General features: G+C 56.9%; 2 protein-coding genes and 1 long non-coding RNA gene across 19 annotated transcripts in view; 1 reads left to right on the top strand and 2 right to left on the bottom strand.

Annotated features, from left to right (window-relative positions):
* Nucleotides 1–4,682, bottom strand: part of FANCA (FA complementation group A) — a 47,304-nt gene extending 42,622 nt beyond the window's left edge. For 5 of the 13 annotated variants that reach the window (XR_007136609.1, XR_007136610.1, XR_007136611.1 and 2 more), the window contains exons 1-3: nucleotides 4,540–4,681; nucleotides 3,433–3,542; nucleotides 2,798–2,891 (exon numbers count right to left, since the gene is read on the bottom strand). Coding sequence is in view for 8 of the 13 variants with exons in the window: in XM_047793519.1 (XP_047649475.1) it covers nucleotides 2,798–2,891; nucleotides 3,433–3,542; nucleotides 4,540–4,618 (283 nt within the window). In the remaining 5 variants the exon portion in view is untranslated. Of the gene's footprint in view, nucleotides 1–2,797; nucleotides 2,892–3,432; nucleotides 3,543–4,539 lie in introns of those variants that run through there. The other 8 variants (XM_047793524.1, XM_047793521.1, XM_047793522.1 and 5 more) reach the window with 4 other exon arrangements.
* A 3,058-nt stretch (nucleotides 4,683–7,740) lies between these two features.
* Nucleotides 7,741–14,173, bottom strand: LOC125134367 (uncharacterized). Of its 4 annotated transcripts, none has more exons than XR_007136616.1 (6): nucleotides 14,114–14,173; nucleotides 13,008–13,102; nucleotides 12,809–12,906; nucleotides 12,666–12,726; nucleotides 12,293–12,370; nucleotides 7,741–8,054 (listed from the first exon to the last, which is right to left on the bottom strand). It is a non-coding gene; the product is annotated as an uncharacterized LOC125134367 (long non-coding RNA). The 4 variants fall into 4 exon arrangements; XR_007136617.1 differs by lacking the exon at nucleotides 14,114–14,173 and adding an exon at nucleotides 13,604–13,886; XR_007136615.1 differs by lacking the exon at nucleotides 14,114–14,173 and having other exon boundaries at nucleotides 13,008–13,886.
* Nucleotides 14,174–14,225: 52 nt separating this feature from the next.
* SPIRE2 (spire type actin nucleation factor 2) overlaps nucleotides 14,226–21,585 on the top strand; it is a 32,238-nt gene continuing 24,878 nt past the window's right edge. The window contains exon 1 of one of the 2 annotated variants that reach the window (XM_047793536.1): nucleotides 14,226–14,533. In XM_047793536.1, coding sequence (XP_047649492.1) covers nucleotides 14,263–14,533 — 271 coding nt within the window. In that variant the 5' untranslated portion in view covers nucleotides 14,226–14,262. The remainder of the gene's footprint in view (nucleotides 14,534–21,585) is intronic. The other variant, XM_047793539.1, reaches the window with a different exon arrangement.

Here is a 21,585-nt window from a genome sequence, read left to right as displayed (position 1 = left end):
CTCGACGGCTGTCTCTGTGTCGCATTTTGGTAACTCCAGTGGGGCCATCCCCCTTCCACGATGACGTTTGCTACAGCAACTGGGAGGGGCCATCTGTGACGTCACGACGGCAGCTGCCGTTTGCTGGGCTGTGCTGTGAAGCAGCCCACGGTGGGAGCTCCACTCCCAGGCCATGGCTTGAACCCGGGCCACAGCCATGAATGTGCCGAGTCCTAAGCCCTGGGCCACCAGGGAGCTCCTCCCTGCAACGGCTTTGAGGGCACAGCACGCATACAGGACGATGAAGTTACTGGATAAATGCAGAGGGAAGCGCTTGAGCGAAGCTGAACGTGCTCCTTCCAAGAGCACGTGGACGGTGAGAAAGGAGAAGAGGGCAGTGCTGACACGGAGAGCGCTGCTGGGGCCTGGACCGCAAAGCCAGCCAGCCGGGACATCCCTGGAAGCCGCCGCCGCCGCCTCACCCAGGGCAAGGCCCTGTCCCCACCTCTGGGAAGCCTGAGCGATGCGGAAGCCACGCAAGCTTGCAGCCGGCAGAGGCTGCCTCGTGAAGCTTAAGTAACGAGGCTGTTTCCGTAACACAGAACTGCAAGGTGAGGCGACAAGTGCAGCTGCAGACGCTGCGACAAGTTGCCGGGAGATCCAGCTCAGGTCCTTCATGAAAGCGGCTGCACCACACAGCAGATTTTCAGTGCGGACAAGACAGCCTTCCCCTGGAAGAGGATGCGTCCGGGACTTGCACTCTAGAGAGAAGTCAGTGCCTCCCTCCAAGCATCAAAGGACCAGCTGACTCTCTTGTTAGAAGCTAAAGCAGGGGGTTCTCGTCATGGCTCAGCGGAAACAAATCCAACTCATATCCCTGAGGATGTAGGATCGATCCCTGGCCTCGCTCAGTGGGTTAAGGATCCAGCATTGCCGTGAGCTGTGGTGTAGGTCACAGATGCGCCTTGGATCCCGTGCTGTTGGGGCTGTGGTGTAGGCAGGCAGCTGGAGCTCTGATTCAATCCCTAGCCTGGGAACCTCCATATGCTGCAGGTGCGGCCCTAGAAAGCAAAAAAAAAAAGAGAAGGTAATGCAGCTGGCGACGAAAGGAGAAGCCTGTGCTCCTTTACCACATGAAGGGCCTACAGCCTTAAGAGCCATGCGCGTCCCACTGTGCCCGTGCTCTGGGCCCACGGAGGATGAGGCCTGGGTGACGACACATCCGTGCACATGGTTTACTGAGTATTCTGAGCCCGCTGCTGAGACCTACTGCTCAGAAAAAGATTCCTTTCAAAACATCCCTGCTCTGAGTTCCCGTTGTGGCTCAGCAGGTTGAGAACCCAACATAGTATCCACGAGGACGTGGGTTCAATCCCTGGCCTCGCTCAGTGGGTTGAAGATCGAGGTTCCCATGAGCTACGGTGCAGGTCACAGCTGGGATCCCACGTGGCTGAGGCGTAGGCCGGCACCTGCGGCTCCAATTCACCCCCTAGCTGGGGAACTTCCATATGCGGCAGGTGTGGCCCTAAAATGCAAAAAAAAAAAAAAAAAATCACAGAGCTCCCTGGTGGCCTAGCAGTTAAGGACTCAGTGTGGTCACTTCTGTGGCTCAGGTTTGATCCACACGCCACAGGCATGACCCAAAATAAACAGACCACAGGGACAGAAGGAAAACAGAAAGTGGAGCCTGAAGATGGAACTGATTTGCTGCCACCTCCCGACAACACTTGAAGGATGAGGAAAGGCTCCATGTGCCTGAGTACAGGAACTCCGTAAGGCTGAATAAACTGCTTGTAAAGATGCTCAAATGACAGCTGAGTCTTCAGAGTATCACACAAACTTCACTAATAAAGCAGCAGCCAGGTGTGAGCAGACCGGCTCCCATTCAGAAAGAAGCTCTCCTGTGGGTGAAGGCTGTCACACAGCAGCCGCGACAGGGGACAAATCTGGGAAAAGAAGGTTCATGACCACGGCCAACTTCACTGCTGTCCTGTTTTAAGGAACTGCCGTGGCCGCCTCAGCCTCTGCAAGCAGCACCCGGATCAGGAGCAGCAGCTGCGTACAGGTGGGACCCTCCCCCAGCAAAAAGACCAGCCTCTCTGAAGGCTTAGGTGAGGTTTAGCATTTTTAGCAACAAAGTGTTTTCATTATTAGCAGTAGGGTATTTGAAAGCTAAGGTTGAGGAAGGTACATGGTTTTCGTTTTTGCATTTGGGCCTGCCCTGGGCACGTGGAAGTTCCCTGCCAGGGATCAAAGCTGTGCGACAGCTGCAAACCGTGCGCAGCCGCACCAAGGCCAGATCCTTAACCCACCGCACCACACGGCAACTTCCCACACATCACTCTTTTTGACGCCATGCTGTTCACGCTTAGGAGACTGTGGATCACATGCACGTAACTGTTATTTCCACCAGGAAACCAAAAGCTTCGTTGCTCTGCAACGTTTGCTTTACACCATGGTCGGGACGCAACCCGAAGCCTCTCCCAGGGGTGCCTGTGACCCCGGCCGCTGCGGCTCCAGCCCACCCAGCAGAGTCCATCTGCTCCACTTCCAGGAATGAGGGCAGCGGCGTTTCTGCCCCATCTTTCCAGGGGACGCCTGGTTTCTACTGCTTCTGGGTCGAACAGTAACTGTTTTCAAACGAGAGCCTCATACAAGCCCCCAACGCAAGACCTGTAGCTTGTGACTCCTACACATATAAGCGGGAAAGCAGCACCTGGGAAAATGTAAACATCCGGCTATTATAAGCAAACCGAAATCTCTTTCTAGAAAGCTCTTCCGTAACTCAACATATAAGGAAAACGAAGCACTAACTTACCTACAAGTGAACTAGAAAGATGAGTGTCGGCCTCAGGACCACCCCAATCAATCCACCGGCGGAGACGCGGTTCTTCAAACTGAGGACCTTCCACCTAGAAACCGCACACAAGGAGCTCCGAGCCATGTCGCGGCAACACCCGGCGGGTACGGTGCTTGCCTACGGCACTGTTCCCAAGTATTCTGAGAGAAATACAGTGTCTCAAAGGGTGAAGGGGGAGTTCCCACTGTAGCACAGTGGCTTACAAATCCGACTCCAAAGGTGGGGATTCAATCACCAGCCTGGTACAGTGATTTAAAGGAGCCAACGCTGCCGCAGCTGAGGCGCAGGTCACAGCGGTGGCTCAGATTCAATCCCTGGCGCAGGAGCTTCCATATGCCGTGAGTGAGACCATTAAAAGGAAGAAAAATAGAAAATGCAAAATCTATTGAAGGCTCTGAAAATTACCACATCCCTTTTCTCCAAAAAGATAAATGCTTCTCATTCTTTTTTCTCACCTAGACAATATTTAAGGGGTGCGTCTCCCAAACACTTATGAGATTTTTCAGGCATCTTTTCATGAAGATCCTGCCTTGGCTGGATTCAAAAATTCCAAACCTAAAGCTGCTCACCAAGGCAAAATGATTTATGCTCACCTCAAGGAAAAGGTCGCTCAGGTTTAGATGGCTTCTCAGGAGGCGCACAGCGGATTCTCTCACCTTCTGCTCCCCGTCAGGACCCAACTTCTGCCTCTTGACCCTTCCTGCTAAGGAAGAAAATCAGTTTCAAAGATTACGTTAAAAACTCCAGCAAGGGGAGTTACCTGGTGGCCTAGTGGGATCTGGGGCTGTCGCTGCTGTGGCTCGGGTTCAATCACTGGCCAGGCACCTTCTGTGTGCTTAAGGCATGGAGGAAAAAACCCCGGGCAAGGAGACATGGTGATACCCTGTACCCCTGAAGGTGCTGCACCCAGGAACACTGCCTCCATGGGATCCCCGCCAAAAACCCCACAGGCTTAACCTAATCATGAGGAAACATCAGACACATCACCTGGAAGACATAACGAGCCAGCATTCATCCAAACGCCCAGGGCAGGAACACCCAGGGCCTCCTCCACGGAAACAGGAGGGAGTGCCACAGAGCAGACTGGGCGCCAAAGGATATGGGGGGGGAAACCAGTGAAATCTGAGCAAAGTACAGTTTAGATGGCAGAATCTGACCAACGCTAGTTTCTTGGGAATGATCCTTTCAAAAAGGTTGTGTAAGGAGTTCCCGTCGTGGCTCAGTGGTTAACGAATCCGACTAGGAACCATGAGGTTGCGGGTTAGATCCCTGGCCTTGCTTGTGGGTTAAGGATCCGGCCTTGCCGTGTGGTGTAGGTTGCAGACGCAGCCCGGATCCCGAGTTGCTGTGGCTCTGGTCTAGGCCGGCGGCTACAGCTCCGATTCGACCCCTAGCCTGGGAACCTCCATATGCCGCGGGAGCGGCCCTAGAAAAGGAAAAAAAAAAAAAAAAAAAAAAAGTTGTGTAATTCTAGGGCAAGGACGGCCCGGGGCTCTGGGATGGATGGGGGCGGCGAGGCCGGCCCGAGCCTCGCGGGTGGATGGGGGAACGAGAACGGCCCGAATGTCAGGGGCAGGTGAGGGCTGAAGGTAGCCGGCCTGCCGAAGACCAGGTCCTCCCGCGCCAGGCCCTTAGAAGGTTGGAGAGGGAAGGGGTCTTAGGGTCGGTACCGCCCACTCCCGCGGCCGGCGCCCACCTACCCAGCAGCTCGGTCCACGCCCTCTTGCAGCGCCCGGACCCCGAGCCTGGGAAAGCGCCCCGCGCCCCGGAGGCCGACATGCCGAAAAGCCCAAACCCTGCGACCGCTCGCGGCGTCCGGCCCGCGCTGCCTTCCCATTGGCCGCGGCCCAGGCCGCCTTCCCATTGGGCGCGGAGGACGCGCGCGCCCATTGGCTGCCAGGTGCCCTGCCACACTTCCGGTGGGGCGGCGGCCTGGCGGCCGTCTTGGTGGTGGCGAGAGGCCTGACCCCGGGACCGGAGAGACAGACTTTCCTGAAGCTGGAGGTTCGCGGCGCCGATGCAAAACGGCGTCAGGGGCGAGAAAACTGTGGCATCGCTTTTGCCTTGTAACTGTCACGATGACGCAGAGCTGAGCATGAAGAAAGAACCGGACCAAGCAAATCCGAGGCACGCTGAAACTGCCACTGCCGGGGTCAGAACTGCACACCTACACCACAGCTCACGGCAATGCTGGATCCTTAACCCACTGAGCAAGGGCCAGGATGGAACCCACAACCTCATGGTTCCTAGTCGGATTCGTTAACCACTGCGCCACGACAGGAACTCCCATCATGTTCTGACATCTTAAAGAGCCTTTCTGCGAGTTCCCACTGTGGCACAGGGGTTTAAGGATATGACATTGCCACAGCTGTGGCTTAGGTTGCAGCTGCAGCTTGGATGCAATCCCTGATCCAGGAAATTTCCACATGCTGAAGTTTAAAAAAACAAACGAAGGACAACAACAACAAAACCTTTCTGGCCAGAAGGTGAGTGCCCCTCCCAGGACTAGCCAGTTCTTAGAGCGAACAAGGGGCTCACAAGCCGCGGACAAACCCACTTGGCACTTTGTCTTCAACTGGCAGACCCAGGAGGCAGTATTTATCTGCCTTAAGCCAGGGCCAGGTGCCAGCAACTAGGGACCAGCCTCACAGTCCAAAACCCAGAGAAATAATTCAAAGCAGGCAATCTTGGCTGGTTACCCGGGTTGCCCTTTCCCAGCTTGCCAACACCCACAGCTTCCGTCAGATCTGGTAACACGTCAGGGGCCCATGACCCTCCTCGGGCTGACAACTCCGCTAGAGTGGCTCACAGAACTCAGGGGGAAACTTGGGGTCACTTTTTCTTTTTTCTTTTTTCTTTTTTTTTTTTTTGGTCGTTTTAGGGCCAAACTCATGATACATGGAGGTTCCCACCTAGGGGTCGGATCGGAGCTGTCGCTGCCGGCCTACTCCACAGCCACGGCAACGCCGGGCCCCTAACCCACTGAGCAAGGCCAGGGATTGAACCAAGGCCTGCATCCTCACAGATGCTAGTCAGTTTGGTTAACCTCTGAGCCACCACGGGGACTCCGGGTCGCAGTTTTTTAAGGATATGATAAAGGATTTAGATGAAGAGGCAGAGAATGAGGTCTGCATGGTCCCGAGTGCAGGTATTTCCAGCCCCGTGGGTTTGGGGTGTGTGATACTCTGGGTGTGCATGTCTTCAGCTACCTGGAAGCTCTCCATTCCAAACTTTGGGTTTTTTGTTTGTTTTTTCCTTTTTAGGGCCACACCCGCAGCATGTGGAGGTTCCCAGGCTAGGGGTCCAGTCGGAGCTGTAGCCGCCAGCTTACACCACAGCCACAACAAAACGGGATCTGAGCCGCGTCTTCGACCTACACCACAGCTCACGGCAACGCCGGATCCTTAACTCACTGAGCGAGGCCAGGGATCGAACCCGGAACTTCACGCCTCCTAGTTGGATTTGTTTCCACTGCGCCATGACGGGAGCTCCAGAATCCCCTGATTCTTGGCCCGGCTGAAAGCAAGACGGCTTCAAGGAGGCAGAGACCAAGAGAGGTGTGGGGGGACAGGCGTCCCTGAATGAGGGCGGCGCTGGGGAGGTGCTTTAAACCACTGACATGACACGGGGCAGTTCTGCAGGGACTTTGTTTTCCTCTGGCCAATTACTGTGTTTCATTTGTCACAGCTGACCAGCCCCCCGCCCCCATGTGCCTGCATATCTTTTGGCCGAGATGGATTCCAGAACAGAGGTTCTGGGACGGTATCGGGACTTCTTCTGGCCTGGCACCCCCTCCCTTCTGAGCCCAAGGAGTCTCACCGCACGTGTGTAGTGGGCGGTCCCTGGGACCCCAGCAGTGACTGACGGGTCATCTTACCTTTCTGCTCCAGCTGAGCCCAGCTCCTGCATGAACCTTCTCCTTGAGGCGTCAGAGAGAAGCCAGGCCCAGTTTACTCAGCCTGACAAGTCCCAGCTGCTCCCCGCCCAGGGGCCCGTCTACCTCCCACCTCAAGACCAGCTCAGGAGAAGCTGTTCTCAAGCCACAACCTCAGGATACACCTAGTAGAAGCTTCTCCACGCAGCCGGGCCCTTTTCCCCACCTGCCCCAGCAGGCCTCTCACGGAGGCCCCAGACCACATCCAGAGCTGGCAGTTTTAAGCATCTCTTAGGCTGTCGGGTTGTTATATGGTATCACACACACACACACACGCCCATCATATACACACACGTCATGTACACATCATCCTATACACACATGCATCACACACATAAAGCATATACACACACAACCATACAGAGTTCCCACTGTGACTCAGGGGAAACGAACCTGACCAGTATCCATGCGGACGTGGGTTCGAGCCCTGGCTTTGCTCAGTGGGTTAAGGATCTGGCATTGCCGTAGCTGTGGTGTCGGTCACAGACGTGGCTCAGATCTTGCATTGCTATGCCTGTGGCTGTGGCGTAGGCCTGCGGCTACAGCTCCGATTCGACCCCTAGCCTGGGAACCTCCATATGCTGCAGGAGCGACCCTAAGAAAAAGGAGAAAAAAAAAAGACTCTAAATCAACTATCCTTCAATAAAAAAGAAAGAAATGAACTCTACAAAAGCAGGACAATTAATTTTTGAAATGACCTTGTGACTCGGTGGAGAGATTTCCAAGTGTAAATGGTCTTCGCATTACGCAACCTGATAGTTCTTTTTTAGTAGATAATCCATGCAGGTGGCCTGTACCTGAATATTTATTTATTTATTGTCTTTTGAGGGCCACACCCTCGGCCTATGGAGGTTCCCAGGCTAGGGGTCTAATCGGAGCTGTAGCCGCCGGCCTATGCCACAGCCACAGCAACACCGGATCCTTAACCCACTGAGCGAGGCCAGGGATCGAACCCGCATCCTCACGGATACTAGTCAGGTTTGCTAACCACTGAGCCATGACGGGAACTCCCTGTACTTGACAACTGATAATCCTGACAGAGCACAGGCCGGGACCGTTCCTGTACAGAACACCTTGCTTTCAGCTGGAGTCACAGGAAAAGGACATTTTTGCGGTGTTTTCGGTGTGCGCGGACCAGCAGCAGCCGCAGTGTCACCCAGGTGTTCTTGGGCCGCGGCTCAGACCAAAGGAAATGAGAGAAACTAGGATGGGTGTGCTGACACCTAGGTCTTCAGAAGACTGACGGGATCCTGATGCTTGCCGAGCGTGACCGCCACTGCCCTAGGAACACAAAGTAATTTGGATGAGCCGCGAAATTCAAGAGTAATGGTTAAAGTTAATTTTACCTGAATGGTCAGATGTACTGTTGCTTTGATAATAAGGTACTCAGAGCTAAACCGAGCTGACGAGAAGAGACCCCAAAAGACAGCAGTTAGGGGACAGGATGGCAGGGCTGTCCTGCAGGGTCTGCGATTTAGGTCAGGCAGTGGACAGCGCATGACAGCTCCCCCTCCAGCCTCCCGACTCTTGAGTTGCATCGCATGGATTCCACTTTATATTTTATTTTTAAGTGAAATTTTTCTTTTAAATTTTTTATGGTCGCACCCACAACAGAAGTTCCCCGGCCAGGCGCTGAAACCAAGCCATGTCTGTGAGCTACACCACAGCTGCCACAAAGCAGGCTCCTTTAACCCACTGCATGGGGCCGAGAATCAAACCCACAGTTGAAGTCTTTCTGTTTTTTTGCTTCTTAGGGCCTCACCTGTGGCTTATGGAGGTTCCCGGACTAGGGGTCGAATCGGAACTGCAGCTGCTGGCCACAGCCACAGCCACAGCCACAGCCACAGCCACAGCAGATCCAAGCCATGTCTGTGACCTACACCACAGCTCACCACAACTAGAACTCCAGACTGAATTTTTCTCTTTTCCTGGCCACCCCGTGGCATATGGAAGTTTCCAGGCCAGGGATCAGATCCGAGCCACAGCTGCGACCTAAGCCGCAGCTGCAGCAACCTGGATCCTTAATCCATTGTGCCTGGTCGGGGATCGAACCCACATCCTAGCGTTCCCGTGATGCCATCAACCCTGTACACCACAGAGAGAACTCCCCAGACTGCATTTTTTTTTTTTTTTTTTGCTTTTGCTTTTTAGGGCCGCACCCGTGGCATAAGGAAGTTCAGGCTAGGGGTCCAATTGGAGCTGTAGCCACTGGCCTACGTCACAGCCACAGCAACACAGGATCCAAGCAGCATCTGCGACCTACACCACAGCTCACAGCAACGCCGGATCCTTAACCCACTCAGCGAGGCCAGGGATCAAACCTGCAACCTCATGGATGCCAGTCAGATTTGTCAACCACTGAGCCATGACAGGAACTCCCTGGACTGCATTTTTTTTTGTCTCTTTTTGCTATTTGGGCGGCTCCTGCGGCATATGGAGGTTCCCAGGCAAGGGGTTGAATCGGAGCTGCAGCCACCGGCCTAGGCCAGAGCCACAGCAACACTGGATCCGAGCCGCGTCTGCAACCTACACCACAGCTCACGGCAACGCCGGATCCTTAACCCACTGAGCAAGGGCAGGGACCGAACCCGCAACCTCATGGTTCCTAGTCGGATTCACTAACCACTGTGCCACGACGGGAACTCCCCAGACTGCATTTTAAATGAGGTTTCTGTTTATTCATTTTCACAACAAAAATAAATCAACACTTTGCAAATGATTTGCTTTCAGCAGCCAGCAGTAGGTTCTCAGCTCCTGATCAGGAATCCAGAGTGAGCCCGCGCCTTGGCCTGCCCTCCAGGACAGCCCTGCCGGCCAGGCCCTCCCCGCCCTGAGATCTGCGTTTTCCTCTCATCGCCTGGGTCCTCTCCTGTCTCCACCTCTTCTCTGACACCGGCCTCGAAATCCTGCAGCAAGGCCAGGCCTCGAGCCCTTCCCCCGCAGCAGTGCCAGGCTGCCTTTCAGAGCTCAAGCACAGCCTGGCGCTATCCGGCATCCCTGGGGATTCAAGGCCTTTATCACCATCCCGAAATAAACCTAAAGCACAAAACCACAGCCTCTAGAGTTTCAGCTTTTCCTCCCGGACCCTCGAGCTGTGCCTTGCTGCAGGACTGTGACAAAGGCAGCTTTCAGGAGCCTCTGAGTCGTGGCCACAGGGGGCCGGCTGCTCACAGTGTTGAGTGTGCACGGATCCCCCGGGAGAAGCCGACCTGCTTTTCAACCTGAAGTGGAATCAGGTGCGGGCAGAGCGCCTGTGCGGCCCCTCGCAGCAGGTGGAGCGGCTCTGCCCGAGTCCAGGGGAGGCGACAGAGCCTTCGTCTCCAGTCGTCTTTGATCTTAAACCCAATCGCTCCCATGCCTGGCTCACTCTGACCTTTGTCTCCAAACTTGCCGCCTGTCCCCAGTGAGCCACCTCAGACCCTGGAGCTCCGCGCCCGTCCTGGAACCAGGTCCCTGTGTCCACAGCACACCTCGACATCCAGCCCCAGCGCACCTTTCTGGCCCCCGGGAGTCAAAACTTAGGATCCTCCAGGGTTCTCTGGTGGTCTAGTGGTTAGGACTTGGCGCCTTCACTGCGGCAGCCTGAGTTCAATCCCTGGTCTGAGAACTGATGAGTCCCACATCAAGCCACTGCACACTGGGGCCAATAAAAATGAAAAAAAAAAAAAGTTAAGATTCTCCGGTTTCTGTGTCTGCAAAGATGCTCAGAGGTGTAATCCCTGGAGATTTTCATCATGTAGAGTAAATTCCACTCAGGAGTCACCCACCCCTCTGACGGTACCACCCTGGCGTGGACATGATTCCTCCAAGCATCCAGCTCAGAGTGTGGTGGAACCACGCATGTCCAGTGGGGTTCCTGCTTCTCATCAGACACCCGAGGCCCTTCCCCACCTGCAGAGCCGTTTCCCCTGGGCAGCTGGTGGGGTGTCAGGGGTACCTGGCTGGGTTTTTCGTTGGTCTTCCGCACACAGCACCAATGCCCAGCGCTCAGCAAATACGTGTAAGTCAACAGCCCGCGCCGTAAGTGAGTCTCCAGTTCCAAGCACTGGTGGATTAGCCACTGCACTAAGCGCTCCCTTTCTGTCCCCATGCACAGCCCACGGGGACACCTTTCTTCCCTGGCACTTCCTCATCTACTGGAAACGACGGACAAAGAGCAGGGTTTCAGAAGCTGGGTCCTGGCGATGCCGAAACTGTAGAAATGGCCTGGATCCAATGCTTTCCGGGTTGAGGTCACCATAGACCTGGATGCGTCTCTGTTGAGACGGAACAGCTGGAAATCCACCGTTTCCTTTTAAAACCCAAGTGGCAACTTCGAGTTAGGGGAGAACTAATATTTCTTCCACTCTGATGTTCTCTGTTGCGTACTTGGTGGATAAAGGGCTCCGCGTTTTAACCCGAGAGCTGCTTTCCCTTGGGGTCAACGCAGTCCGCATTTAACCAGGTACCCTCTGCTCTTCCTGGGTGCGCAGCCCAGACAACTGTCAACTGACTCACATGAGGTCCTTAGGGCAGAGCCCTCAGTCTCATTTAAAATACTGACTAGACGTTTAAGGAGTTCCCACTGTGGCTCAGCAGTAACAAACCTACTAACTGTGAGGAGGCGGATTCAATCCCTGGCCTCGCTCAGGGCATTAAGGATCCGGGGGTGCGGAGAACTGTGCATTGGGCGCAGATGAGGCTCCGATCTGACGTTGCTGTGGCTGAGACGTGGGCCGGTGGCTGCAGCTCTGATTGGACCCCTAGCCCTGGAACTTCCACATGCCACAACTTTGGCCCTGGAAAGGAAAAAATACATACATAAATAAAACACTGGCTAGACTTTTTAAAGTATGGGCTGTGCTTAGTACTCCACCACAGGAAGAAAATAATAATAATTATTATTATCATGGCTGTACCCACAGCGCATGGAAGTTCCCAGACCAGGAATCAAATCTGAGCCGCATCTGTGACCCACATCATAGCTGTGGCAACGCAGGGTCCTGTAACCCACTGAGCCAGGCCAGGGACCCAGCCCTGGCCTCCGCAGGGACCTGAGACGCTGCAGTCAGAGTTTCATCCCACCGGTCCACAGTGGAGACTCCAGGAAGGCCATGATCACCCCGACTTTGACTTGTGACTTGTGGGTGGCACGTGTCACTCCCAGAGCTCCCGGCAACCAGGCCAGAAGCCTATTGCATCTAGTCACGAGCGCCCTGGGCCCAGCTGGTCAGTGTTGGTTGAGGGATGCGCTCCCCTGATGGACCTAGAGGCCGCTCTCAGGTTCCCAGGCCACAAGCCTGACTCCTTCCTGCTGCCGTCACCGTCACTGTCACCGTGGCAAGCTGCTACCTATGTTCATTTCTCAGTCTTTGCTGGGACTTTTTTTTTAGGAAAAGTGAATAAATGCCCGGGGAGGAAAAGAAAGGACGTGCTTTCCAGGAGTATCTAGAGAGCTGACTGCTGCTTCTGCCTTAGAGCTTTGCTAAGGGCTGAAGAACAAGCCTTCAGATGCCAAGAGATGTGTAAGGAGAGCCTACCTAACTTCCAGTCTTTGTTGGTAAGCCGTAGTGTTCGAAATCTCGCTGGCTGCCCTCTTGCAAAGTGCACGGGGATCCCTGAAAAACCAGTCAATGCCAGGTCAGCAAGGGTGTGGTACCTTACACAGGTGACCGCAGGGCCCCTGGGTCAGGCGGGGCCTCTCCAGGTGGGTCCCCAGGCCCGTGCTCACCAAAGGAGACCCTAACACCACGCGGCCGCTTGGGGAACTCTGAGGCCACTGGAGGAACAAGGAAGGTATTTCTAGCTACAACCCAACCTGCTTCCAATGAGAGTAATTGTCGAGTTCTGCCCACTGGCGCCACCAGGAGGTGGGGGGGGGACTCGGTCTAGGGTGGGAGCCACGACACTGACCTGGGGAAGCTGGTAGGGTTACCGGTGGAAGTCTATTCGTGGACGTCTATTCACATGGCATCTAAAAGCAGAAAACACACCTCGTGTGGGCCCATTAGGGACAACCGCGTGGGGGCGGGGCTGGCACGCCTGGCATTGCATACCTGAGCCATGGGTCACGGGTGAGGGCGCTGCGGGAACTCCGGACAGAGGGCTTCCTGCTGTGGCTGTGCACAGACAGCTGGCGATTTCTCACTGCCCTCTACAGACAAGCACGGGTGGGGGCTGGGTGGGGGAAGGACTAGGCCCGTCGTGGACCCGCCTGAGCCCGGGACGGCAGGGTTCCCTCGGGAGGCTGCTCACCTGCCCGCCAATTTTCCCTCCACAAAGTGGTGGCACTGCTGCTGGTTTTGGCTGCGGAGGCTGCGAGAAGCAGGAAAGCGGTGCCTGGCGCTTAGCTACGGAGTAACAAAACCACGGGCACAATTCATCTGAGCCAAACTCCTTTCTGCTGGGAGACTAAAACTCCAGACGGGATGCCTATCCCGCCGTTGCGCCGGGGGAGGACAGCCCACCCTCCACCCCGAGTCTGCTTCTGAGAAGGGAAATTGCTGCTTCCTTGTTCCTTCTATCCTCAGCTGCTCAAAATCACCCAAGTTCCACCTCGGACCTGAGAAGCCTCCAGGCCCCTGCCCTCTGTGTGCTCCTGGGGCGGGGGTGCCCGCGGGGGGTGCGGGCAGGGTCGGGTCTTACTTCCCAGAACATTTTGGCCCCGTTATTCTGACCTGGTACAAACTAGGGGTGACCCCTCCCACGGAGAGAGAGAGGGCGGGCCTGGGAGGGAGCGCGGCTCCCCACCCCCGGGGGCTGCGCCTCTGCTTATTCTCTCCCGAGACACTAGAGCTCTTAGCGGCCCCCAGCCTCTCGCTGGAAAGGGTCATTTACTATGAGCGTCCTACCGCCGGTCTTCCTGGCTCCCATCATTGGTGACAAGCTTTAAGGTCACCGTCACCTCTGCACAGAGCCCACTGCAGGTGCAGCGTCCAACGCGCCGAGGCCCAGCAATCCCTGCGGTGTGTCTCGGGCTGGAGGTTGGCCTGACCCGCGTGTGCGAGTCCGGCGTGGGCCTGTGGGCGGGGCAGGGAGAACCGAGTCTCCCCCCCAGGTGCCCTGCAGCCAGCTCCTGCTCTGCGCACCCCGGCCCTGCCACCTTCCCGTCGCCACTTGCTGGCTCTGCGCCAGCCCTGCAACGCCCCCACCCCAGCCTCTGCGCCCCCTCTTCCCGCCCGGCTCTGCGCCCCCTCCCGCGCGCCCCCTCGGGCCTCCCCCTTCCCCCTGCCCTCCCTCCTCTCCCCTCCCTCCTCCCCCTCCTCCGTCCCTCCCCCTGCCCTCCCTCCTCCCCCTCCCCTCCGACCTCCCCCTCCCTCCATCCCCCCCCTCCCCTCCTCCCCTCCCCTCCTGGGCCTCACCTGCGGCCGCTCGCGCTGGGCGGGGCCCGACGATGACAAAGCAGCGGCCGGCGGCGCGGGTTCCGCCCCCCGCGCTTCGCGGGCGCGCCGGCCCGGCGCGGCTGTTATGGAAACGGGCCGGCCGCGCAGGCGGCGATGATGGGGCGGCCATGGCCCGGGCGGGCAGCTCCGGCGGCGACGCGGCCGCGGGGGAGCGGGCCGGGGACGCGGGGCGGCCCGAGCCGTGGGAGCTGTCCCTGGAGGAGGTGCTGACGGCGTATGAGCAGCCCATCAACGAGGAGCAAGCCTGGGCCGTGTGCTTCCAGTGCTGCCGCGGGCTGCGGGGCGCGCCCGGCGGCCGGCGGCGCATCCGGGACACCGCGGACATCCTGCTGCGCAGGGACGGCTCGGTCAGCGCGCGGCGGGAGCCCGGCGCGGCGGGTGAGGGCCGGCGGGGCGGGGGCGGCGTCCGCTGCGGGAGGGGCTGCGACTTTCCCCCCCCACCCCACCCCCACCGCCGCTGCGGGACCTGGATCCCGCGCCCCCTTTCTGCGCCCTCTCTCTGCTGCCCTGGGGCCTCTTCCCCGCCCTGCCTCTGCCGGACGGGAAGGCCCTCCCCCGCCCTCGCCCTTCCTTTGCCTCCCGTCCTCCTTTCTCGGGGCGCTGGACCCCCCCCCCCCGGAAGCCATCTTAGCACCGGGGCAGCTGCTGGCCGGGGAGCGGAGGGGCTTTGGGCGCCTGGCTGAGACCCTCAGCAGAGGGGCTGGAGTGGGCGGTCCGGGCCCCAGTTCTCCCCACCTGGGCTGGTTCCTTCTGCCTTGGGGTCGGCAGCCCTCAGACCTCGTCTTTCCCACCCGGTGACCCGGGGTGGCCGTCGCTGCGGGACGAGTGCTTGCGCAGCCAACAGTTTTCCTTGCGCTCGTCTTCGTGGGTGTGAGGCTGCACGGGAGGAAAAGGAGAGAGTGAAGCGGGGGAACGACTCGCTTGGTGTTGTCTGCTCTTAATCAGGAAGAGAACCAGCCATGGAGCCCTTGAGGGGAGGTTGAAGTTTGTGGAGAATGACGAGTTTATGCGATGTTCAGCCTCTTTAGAAAAAAAGGTTTCTTCCCCGGAGAACCCGGGTGCTGGTATGGAGCTTGTGAGATTCCCCCCCAAGACGGACCTTCTTGGGGGAGCACAGAGGCCAGCTGTGTGTGCAGGAGGGGGCCGAGCGCTCTCCAGCCTGAGAGCCATGGTCTTGCAGATGTCCGCTGGCAGGTTCGCCACCAGCCCCAGCTGCTGTGGCGACAGGGAGGGGTCTGTAGAACCTCCCCTGCCCCAGGGACCCTCACGATTTCCCACCAGGTCTTTGCCCTCCGTGTGCCCTGCTCCCACCTCTCTCCACACCTCAGCTGTGTGACACGTGAGAGTTGCTGTGTTTTACACAAAAAGCACCAGGTGTTTGACAGGAGAGACCAGTGAGGGTTGGCGCTCCTGACCGAACTGTTCCCATTTCCCTCTTGGGTAAAGTGAGGCTCAGGTTTACCAAAAGCCACACAGGGGGTGGCAGGGTTTGGATTCAGCACCCCTGCTCTCACTGCCTTCAAAGGTTGGCGTGAGGGAGTTCCTGTTGTGGCTCAGCCGCTTAAGAACCAGACTAGCATCCATGCGGATGGGGGTTCAATCCCTGGCCTCGCTCCATGGGTTATGGATGCGGCTCCTTGTGACTGTGGTGTAGGCTGGTGGCTGCGGCTCCACTTCCACCCAATTCAACCCCTAGCCCCGGAAATTTCCTATGCTGCAGGTGTGGTCCCAAAAAGACCCCAAAAAAACCTCTCCAGCCCCCACAGCTGCCCCAGAGACTTCCTGGTCCCTGCAGGCCCAGCAGCATCACTTCCTGCTGCCTTCATGCTCACGGCTGGACGGGAAAGCCAGGCCGCAGTTCAGAGCTCATGCGCGGCCCCTTCGCACAGACCTGTACGGGGAGGCCCAGCCCCTGGCGCAGGGGAGCCCAGTTCAGGGTCCACGGCGGGGGGGGGGGGGGGGGGGTGTCTGGGTTTCTCTGCACACACACATATGTCTCGCAAGGTGGAGGAGGTTTAGGACCTGCTGCCTCTGTGAAGATGAGGAGAAATCAATCACCCTGAACTTGCTCTTGTGTCCTTGCTGGGCTTTTGCGGAGCAGTCAGCTGAAACCTGAGACCAGCTGTGTCCCGAAGGCACCAACCCAGCGTTTCTCTGGGACGGGAGCGTTTGGAGTCGCCTCCATCTTGTGCTTTGCCTCCTGCGCCCTCAGTCTCTGCCCCCTGCCCCCTGCCCCCCGCCCCCAGCCTGGTGAAGCTGGGGCTTAAGTAGGTGTGTCCAGTAACGCTGAAGAAGTCAGCAACCCGGCTCACCCTTGTCTGCGAGGAGCGAGCAATATCCTTGAGTGGGAGTCGGAATACTCGCTCCTAGAGGGGGGAGCTGACTCTAGCGAGCCTCCTCATCAGTCTGAAGACATCTCGGTAACTGCTTGGCAGGCCCCCCCCCTTTTTAAAGAATGGAAAACATGTTAACAGGTCAAGTTACCTTTTGGGGCGGGGGGTGCTGCGCTTGCGTCATGCAGAAGTTCCTGGGCCAGGGATCTCATCCGACTCAGAGCAGGGACCAAGCCGTCTTTAACTGCTAGGCCACCAGGGATCTCCAGGAAGTTACTTTTTTGGGGGGCCACACCCCTGGCAAATGGAAGTTCCCAGGCTAGAGGTGGAATCGCAGCTGCAGCTGCCGGCCTATACCACAACCACCGCCACGCAGGATCCGAGCTGCGTCTGCGACCTACACCACAGCTCGGGACAATGTTGGGTCCTTAACCCACTGATTGAGGCCAGGGATTGAACCCGCATCCTCATGGATACTAATTGGGTTCGCTACCACTGAGCCACAACGGAAAGTCTCCGTGAAGTTACTTTTAAAAGGCTGCTATGGGAGTTCCCTCGTGGCTCAGTGGGTTAAGGACCTGATGCTGTCCCTGCTGTGGCTTTGGTTACAGTGGTGGCACAGGTTCAGTCCCTCACCCAAGAATTTCTGCATGCCGGGGGCATGACCAGAAAGTGGGGGGAAAAAAAGAGGTTATTATTACAACTGTCTGATGGGAAAGGGCTTTTTGGTTTTTTAAACTGAGGCAAGGAACCCTGTCAAGATCTCTGGGTGCCGCGTGTGCTGACGGCTCACTGAGGCAGAGCTGGCCTTTTCTGTGCAGTGTGGGCAGTGGCCCTGGGACACTTGCAGTGCCATTGGTCTTCCTGATGCCTTCAGGGCAGGCACCCCAGGTGGGGGACTGCTCTTAGATCAGCACCAGGCTGTCACCTCGCTGGAAACCTCCCGCCTTCCCAGGGGACCCTTGCGGGTTCCAGGCTCGGCACCACGGACCCCCTGCCCTGGGCAGCCCGAGGGGGCTGCGGCCTGGCTGAGGAGCCTCCTTGCACCTCCAGCTCCACTCTGCGTCTGCCGGCACGTGCACGGCCTTGCTTTTCTGGTTTCTTCATCAGTTGGGAAGCTGAAACTTGTCTCGGGCCCACATTTCACCCTTGGGTGCCTCTTAGGATGCGTCCACCAGGCTGCCCCGCCTCCACAGCCCTCCTCCCGCTGCCGCCTTGGCTGTGGAGCTGTCTCCAGGGTGAGGTGCCCCCTTGCAGCCATCGCTTCCTGGAGACAGGACCTGCCCAGCTCTGCTCCTTTGCAGCCCTGAGTTCCAAACACAGACAATCTAGCTTTTCCTGCGTTGGGCTTTGCCATCCGTGTGTCCGGAGCTGCTCCAAGCCCCGGTGTTCTCGTCACACCTCTTCACCTCCAGCCCAGTAGCTGGAGAAACGGCAGCGCTGGTGCCCCGTCCTCCTCCATAGACGGGGTGGTGGTGGTGGGGGGAAACAGTGGAACATGCCAGGGGAGAGGGAGGGTGCACGGGGAGCCCACCTCCGCCCTGGCTGCACACGGACCCGGAGACGCGGCGTATGCGTGTGTGGGGAGGGCTCTGGGCCTCTGGAGACGCCCCTTCCTGCGTCCTGGCCCCGTGGTTTCCCTCCCGGGGGCAGGGAAGTGGGACCCCTGGTGTTTCTGGACAGCCCTGCGTGTCCTGGGGGCCCCAGGCACTCCTGCTGGTGGGTCTCTGGGGGCCTCCCTGGCAGGTCACCTCCTGCGTCGTGGGGGACCATGTCTTTAGCCTGTATCTTTTATTTTTTTTTTATTTTAAATAGATTTCATTGGGGTATAATTGCCTTACAAAGTTGCTTTATTTTCTGGTGTACAGCAAAGTAAATCCGTTGTGCATGTACACATATAGCCATTCCTTTTCAGGTTATTTTCCCATATAGGTTGTCACACGGTATTGGATAGTTTACACTGTATTGTGCAGTAGGTCCTTGTCACCTACCTATTTTTTATATAGTGGTGTGTACATGTCAATCCCAACCCCTAATCTATCCCCCATCCCCCCGCCCCCACCCCATGGACAATTCTTTTTTATTTATCTATTTATTTATTTATTTATTTATTTTTGACAATTCTTGCTGTATGACGTTTGCCATCTCATGGTCAAGCATCACTTATCTTTCTGAGCACGGTCTCATGCCACAAATTGTTTTTTTGCAAAGCTTAAAATAACCTTTGCCAATGGCATGATCGTATTCCATAGCCCTGGAGTCCTGGTTTGTTATTCTCCCACTAAATCTTGCAATGAACTCTGCAAATGTCTTTTCTTACAAAAATTATTCTCCACTACCAGTCTTCAGGATTGTATGACACAAGCATCAGGCTTCTTACACTACAGCTTGGATTTGCAGCAGAGTCATTTACTGCTCTAGAAAACTTTTGCATGACTCAGTCAGTAACTAAAAGTGACCTGCCACTTTGGCTTCTACCTTCATAGTAGAAGGTGCGAAATAGTGCAACTTTATATACATATACATACAATGTATGTATTTGCTTTGCGGGGGCTATCCCAGCATACCCAGTAGAACCTTAAACACTTTATGGATATAACTGGTTCCCAAGCTCTCACAGTGCTTATCTTCTGAACTCTGAAATGCATTTATCTTTTCAAGATCTCTAGCTAATTTTTGCTCATCTAAACTTAGCCTGTATCTTTTAATTTCTTTATTTTTAAACTTTATTGTAGTTGATAGCCCGTTGTTGTTGTTGTTGTTTTAGGGCCATTCCCGGGCGGCACATGGAGGTTCCCAGGCTCAGGGTCTAATCGGAGCTACAGCTGCCAGCCTACATGCCAGAGCCACAGCCACACCAGATCCAAGCCGCGTCTGCGACCTACACCACAGCTCACAGCAACGCCAGATCCTTAACCCCCTGAGCGGGGCCGGGGATCAAACCCACAACCTCATGGTTCCTAGTTGGATTCAGACAGGAACTCCGGTAGTCTGTATTTTTTTAGATGGCTCCCCCTGCGCATGGGCGCCTGGCGACGGCTGCCTGGCACTGTCCAGCAGCGGGGAAGTGTGCGTGCTGGCGGGAAAGACGGAATCCCGCCTGTTTCCTGAATGTCCCTCTGGCAGCCAGACCACCTTCTTCCCACGCAGCTTCTGTCTGTTGCCTCTTGACTCCCCTGAAGCTGCTGGCACCTCCCACCTTTGCCGTCACGCACGGTTCCTCCCGGGCCCTGCACTCTTGAGGGGCAGCCAGTCCAGATGTCCTTGGGCAGCTCTGCTCCTCTGCCCTGCTGACTAGGGAGCCCAGGAGCCCATGTGCAGTGCAGGGCCTGAGCTCCTGTTCCTCTGAGGAGGAAGGCACCGCTGTGATCCCCTGCAGGCCCCTGGGGAAGGTGGAGACCAGGCTGGATCAGCCTGGCTTGCACCACCCCTGACAGGCCTTGGGAGGTTCCTGATCCCCGGGGGGGCCTCAGCTTCTTTTTCCGAGAAATGCGCGGGTTGCGGGGGAGTTGACAGCAGCTGCCCCCAGAGGCCTTGTTGATGCCTGGGGAGCCAGAGGACGTACCTGGCTCTGGGAGGCACTGGTGGGTGGGGGCCCTGACCTGGTTCCAGCACCTGCAGGTCTACGCGATGGGCCTGGAGCAGGGAATGCAGGAGACAGTTCCCAGGCATGGCTCCCATGCTCATGTCCTTCCCCCATGCATATTTTCTTTCTTTTCTTTTTTTTTTTTTTTTGTCCTTTTAAGGCTTCATCCATGATACATGGAGGTTCTCAGGCTAGGGGTCGAATGGGAGCTGTAGCCACCAGCCTACGCCACAGCCGAAGCAATGTGGGATCTGAGCCACATCTGCAACCTATACCGAGACTTATGGCAATGCTGGATCCTTAACCCTCTGAGCAAGGCCAGGGATCGAACCTGCATCCTCATGGATGCTAGTCAGATTCCTTCCCTCTGAGCCACAACGGGAACTCCCCAACACATATTTCTCAATGTAAAGTCTCTCCCACCCCAAAGCATGCCAAGCACCCCATTCAGAAAATGGGGCGCAAGGGTTGAAGGTGCCACGTGGGGCTGGTGGGTGTGGCGAGGGTGTGGGCACTGGACGGGCGCCTTCTGGGTGTGACGGTGAGGTGGCGTGTGTGTAGACAGCATTGCGATTGAGTCTCACCCTAAGTAAGGGCTCCCTCCCAGGAAGGTGGTCCCCACAAAGTGAGGCGTCCATGCCCAGGGTCACATGACAAATGACCCACTGTCAGCTCAGCCTGTGTGGCTGCTCAGGCTGCTTCCTGCCACCCGGCTCCTTAACGGGGTGTGTGCTGTGCTTCTCAGAGAGGCTTCGGCTGGTAGGGCCTCTGAGGGACCTTGGCTCGTGGGGTGCAGCTCAGCCTCTACGCCACTGCGGGGCTCCACCCCCAGCTACGCTGCCTTCGCAAAGAAGCATCTTCAGTCCCTGTGACAAAGGCACCTGTTCAGAGCCCGGGCACAAGCCAGGGCCGGAGCGATTTGTGTGGCTCCCACAAAGGCAGCTCTGTGGCTTGGGTCAGTGTGGTCCCAGGATGGGGGCCGTGAGTGTCCCTGGCAGGAGGGTGCCCATTAGCCTCCTCAGAGGGCGCTGGGCTCGGGGAAGGGCCCCAGCACTCAGGCAGGCCGAGTGCTAAGTCCGGGCGCCTGAGGCCATGTCGCCCCTGTGTGGCTCTCCTAGGAATCCCCACCAGTGCAGTTTAAACACCCGTGTCCACTCAAGCATTTTCCTTTTGGCCTCGCCCTGTGATTGGAGAATGCGAAGGTCGGACAGTTTAAACGCAGGATGTGAGAGTGTCCTTTGGCTGCAGTAACAAATGACACAAACTTGTTCTTTTTTTTTTGGCCATGCCTGCGGCATGTGGAAGTTCCTGGGGCAGGGATTGAACCTGTGCCACAGCAGTGCCCGGAGCCCAACAGCGACCACGCTGCATCCTTAACCTGCTATGCCACAAGGGAACTCCCACAGACTTGCTCCTTGAAACAACGCAAACTGGGAGTTACCCTTGTGGCATAGCAGGGTAAAGATCTGGTGGTGTCTCTGCAATGGCGCGGGTTTAATCCCCGGCCAAGC

Source organism: Phacochoerus africanus, chromosome 8 (genome assembly GCF_016906955.1).
Source record: "Phacochoerus africanus isolate WHEZ1 chromosome 8, ROS_Pafr_v1, whole genome shotgun sequence".
NCBI lineage: Eukaryota > Metazoa > Chordata > Mammalia > Artiodactyla > Suidae > Phacochoerus > Phacochoerus africanus.
Note: the sequence above shows the minus strand (reverse complement) of the source record. Positions and strands in the feature narration are given on the sequence as shown.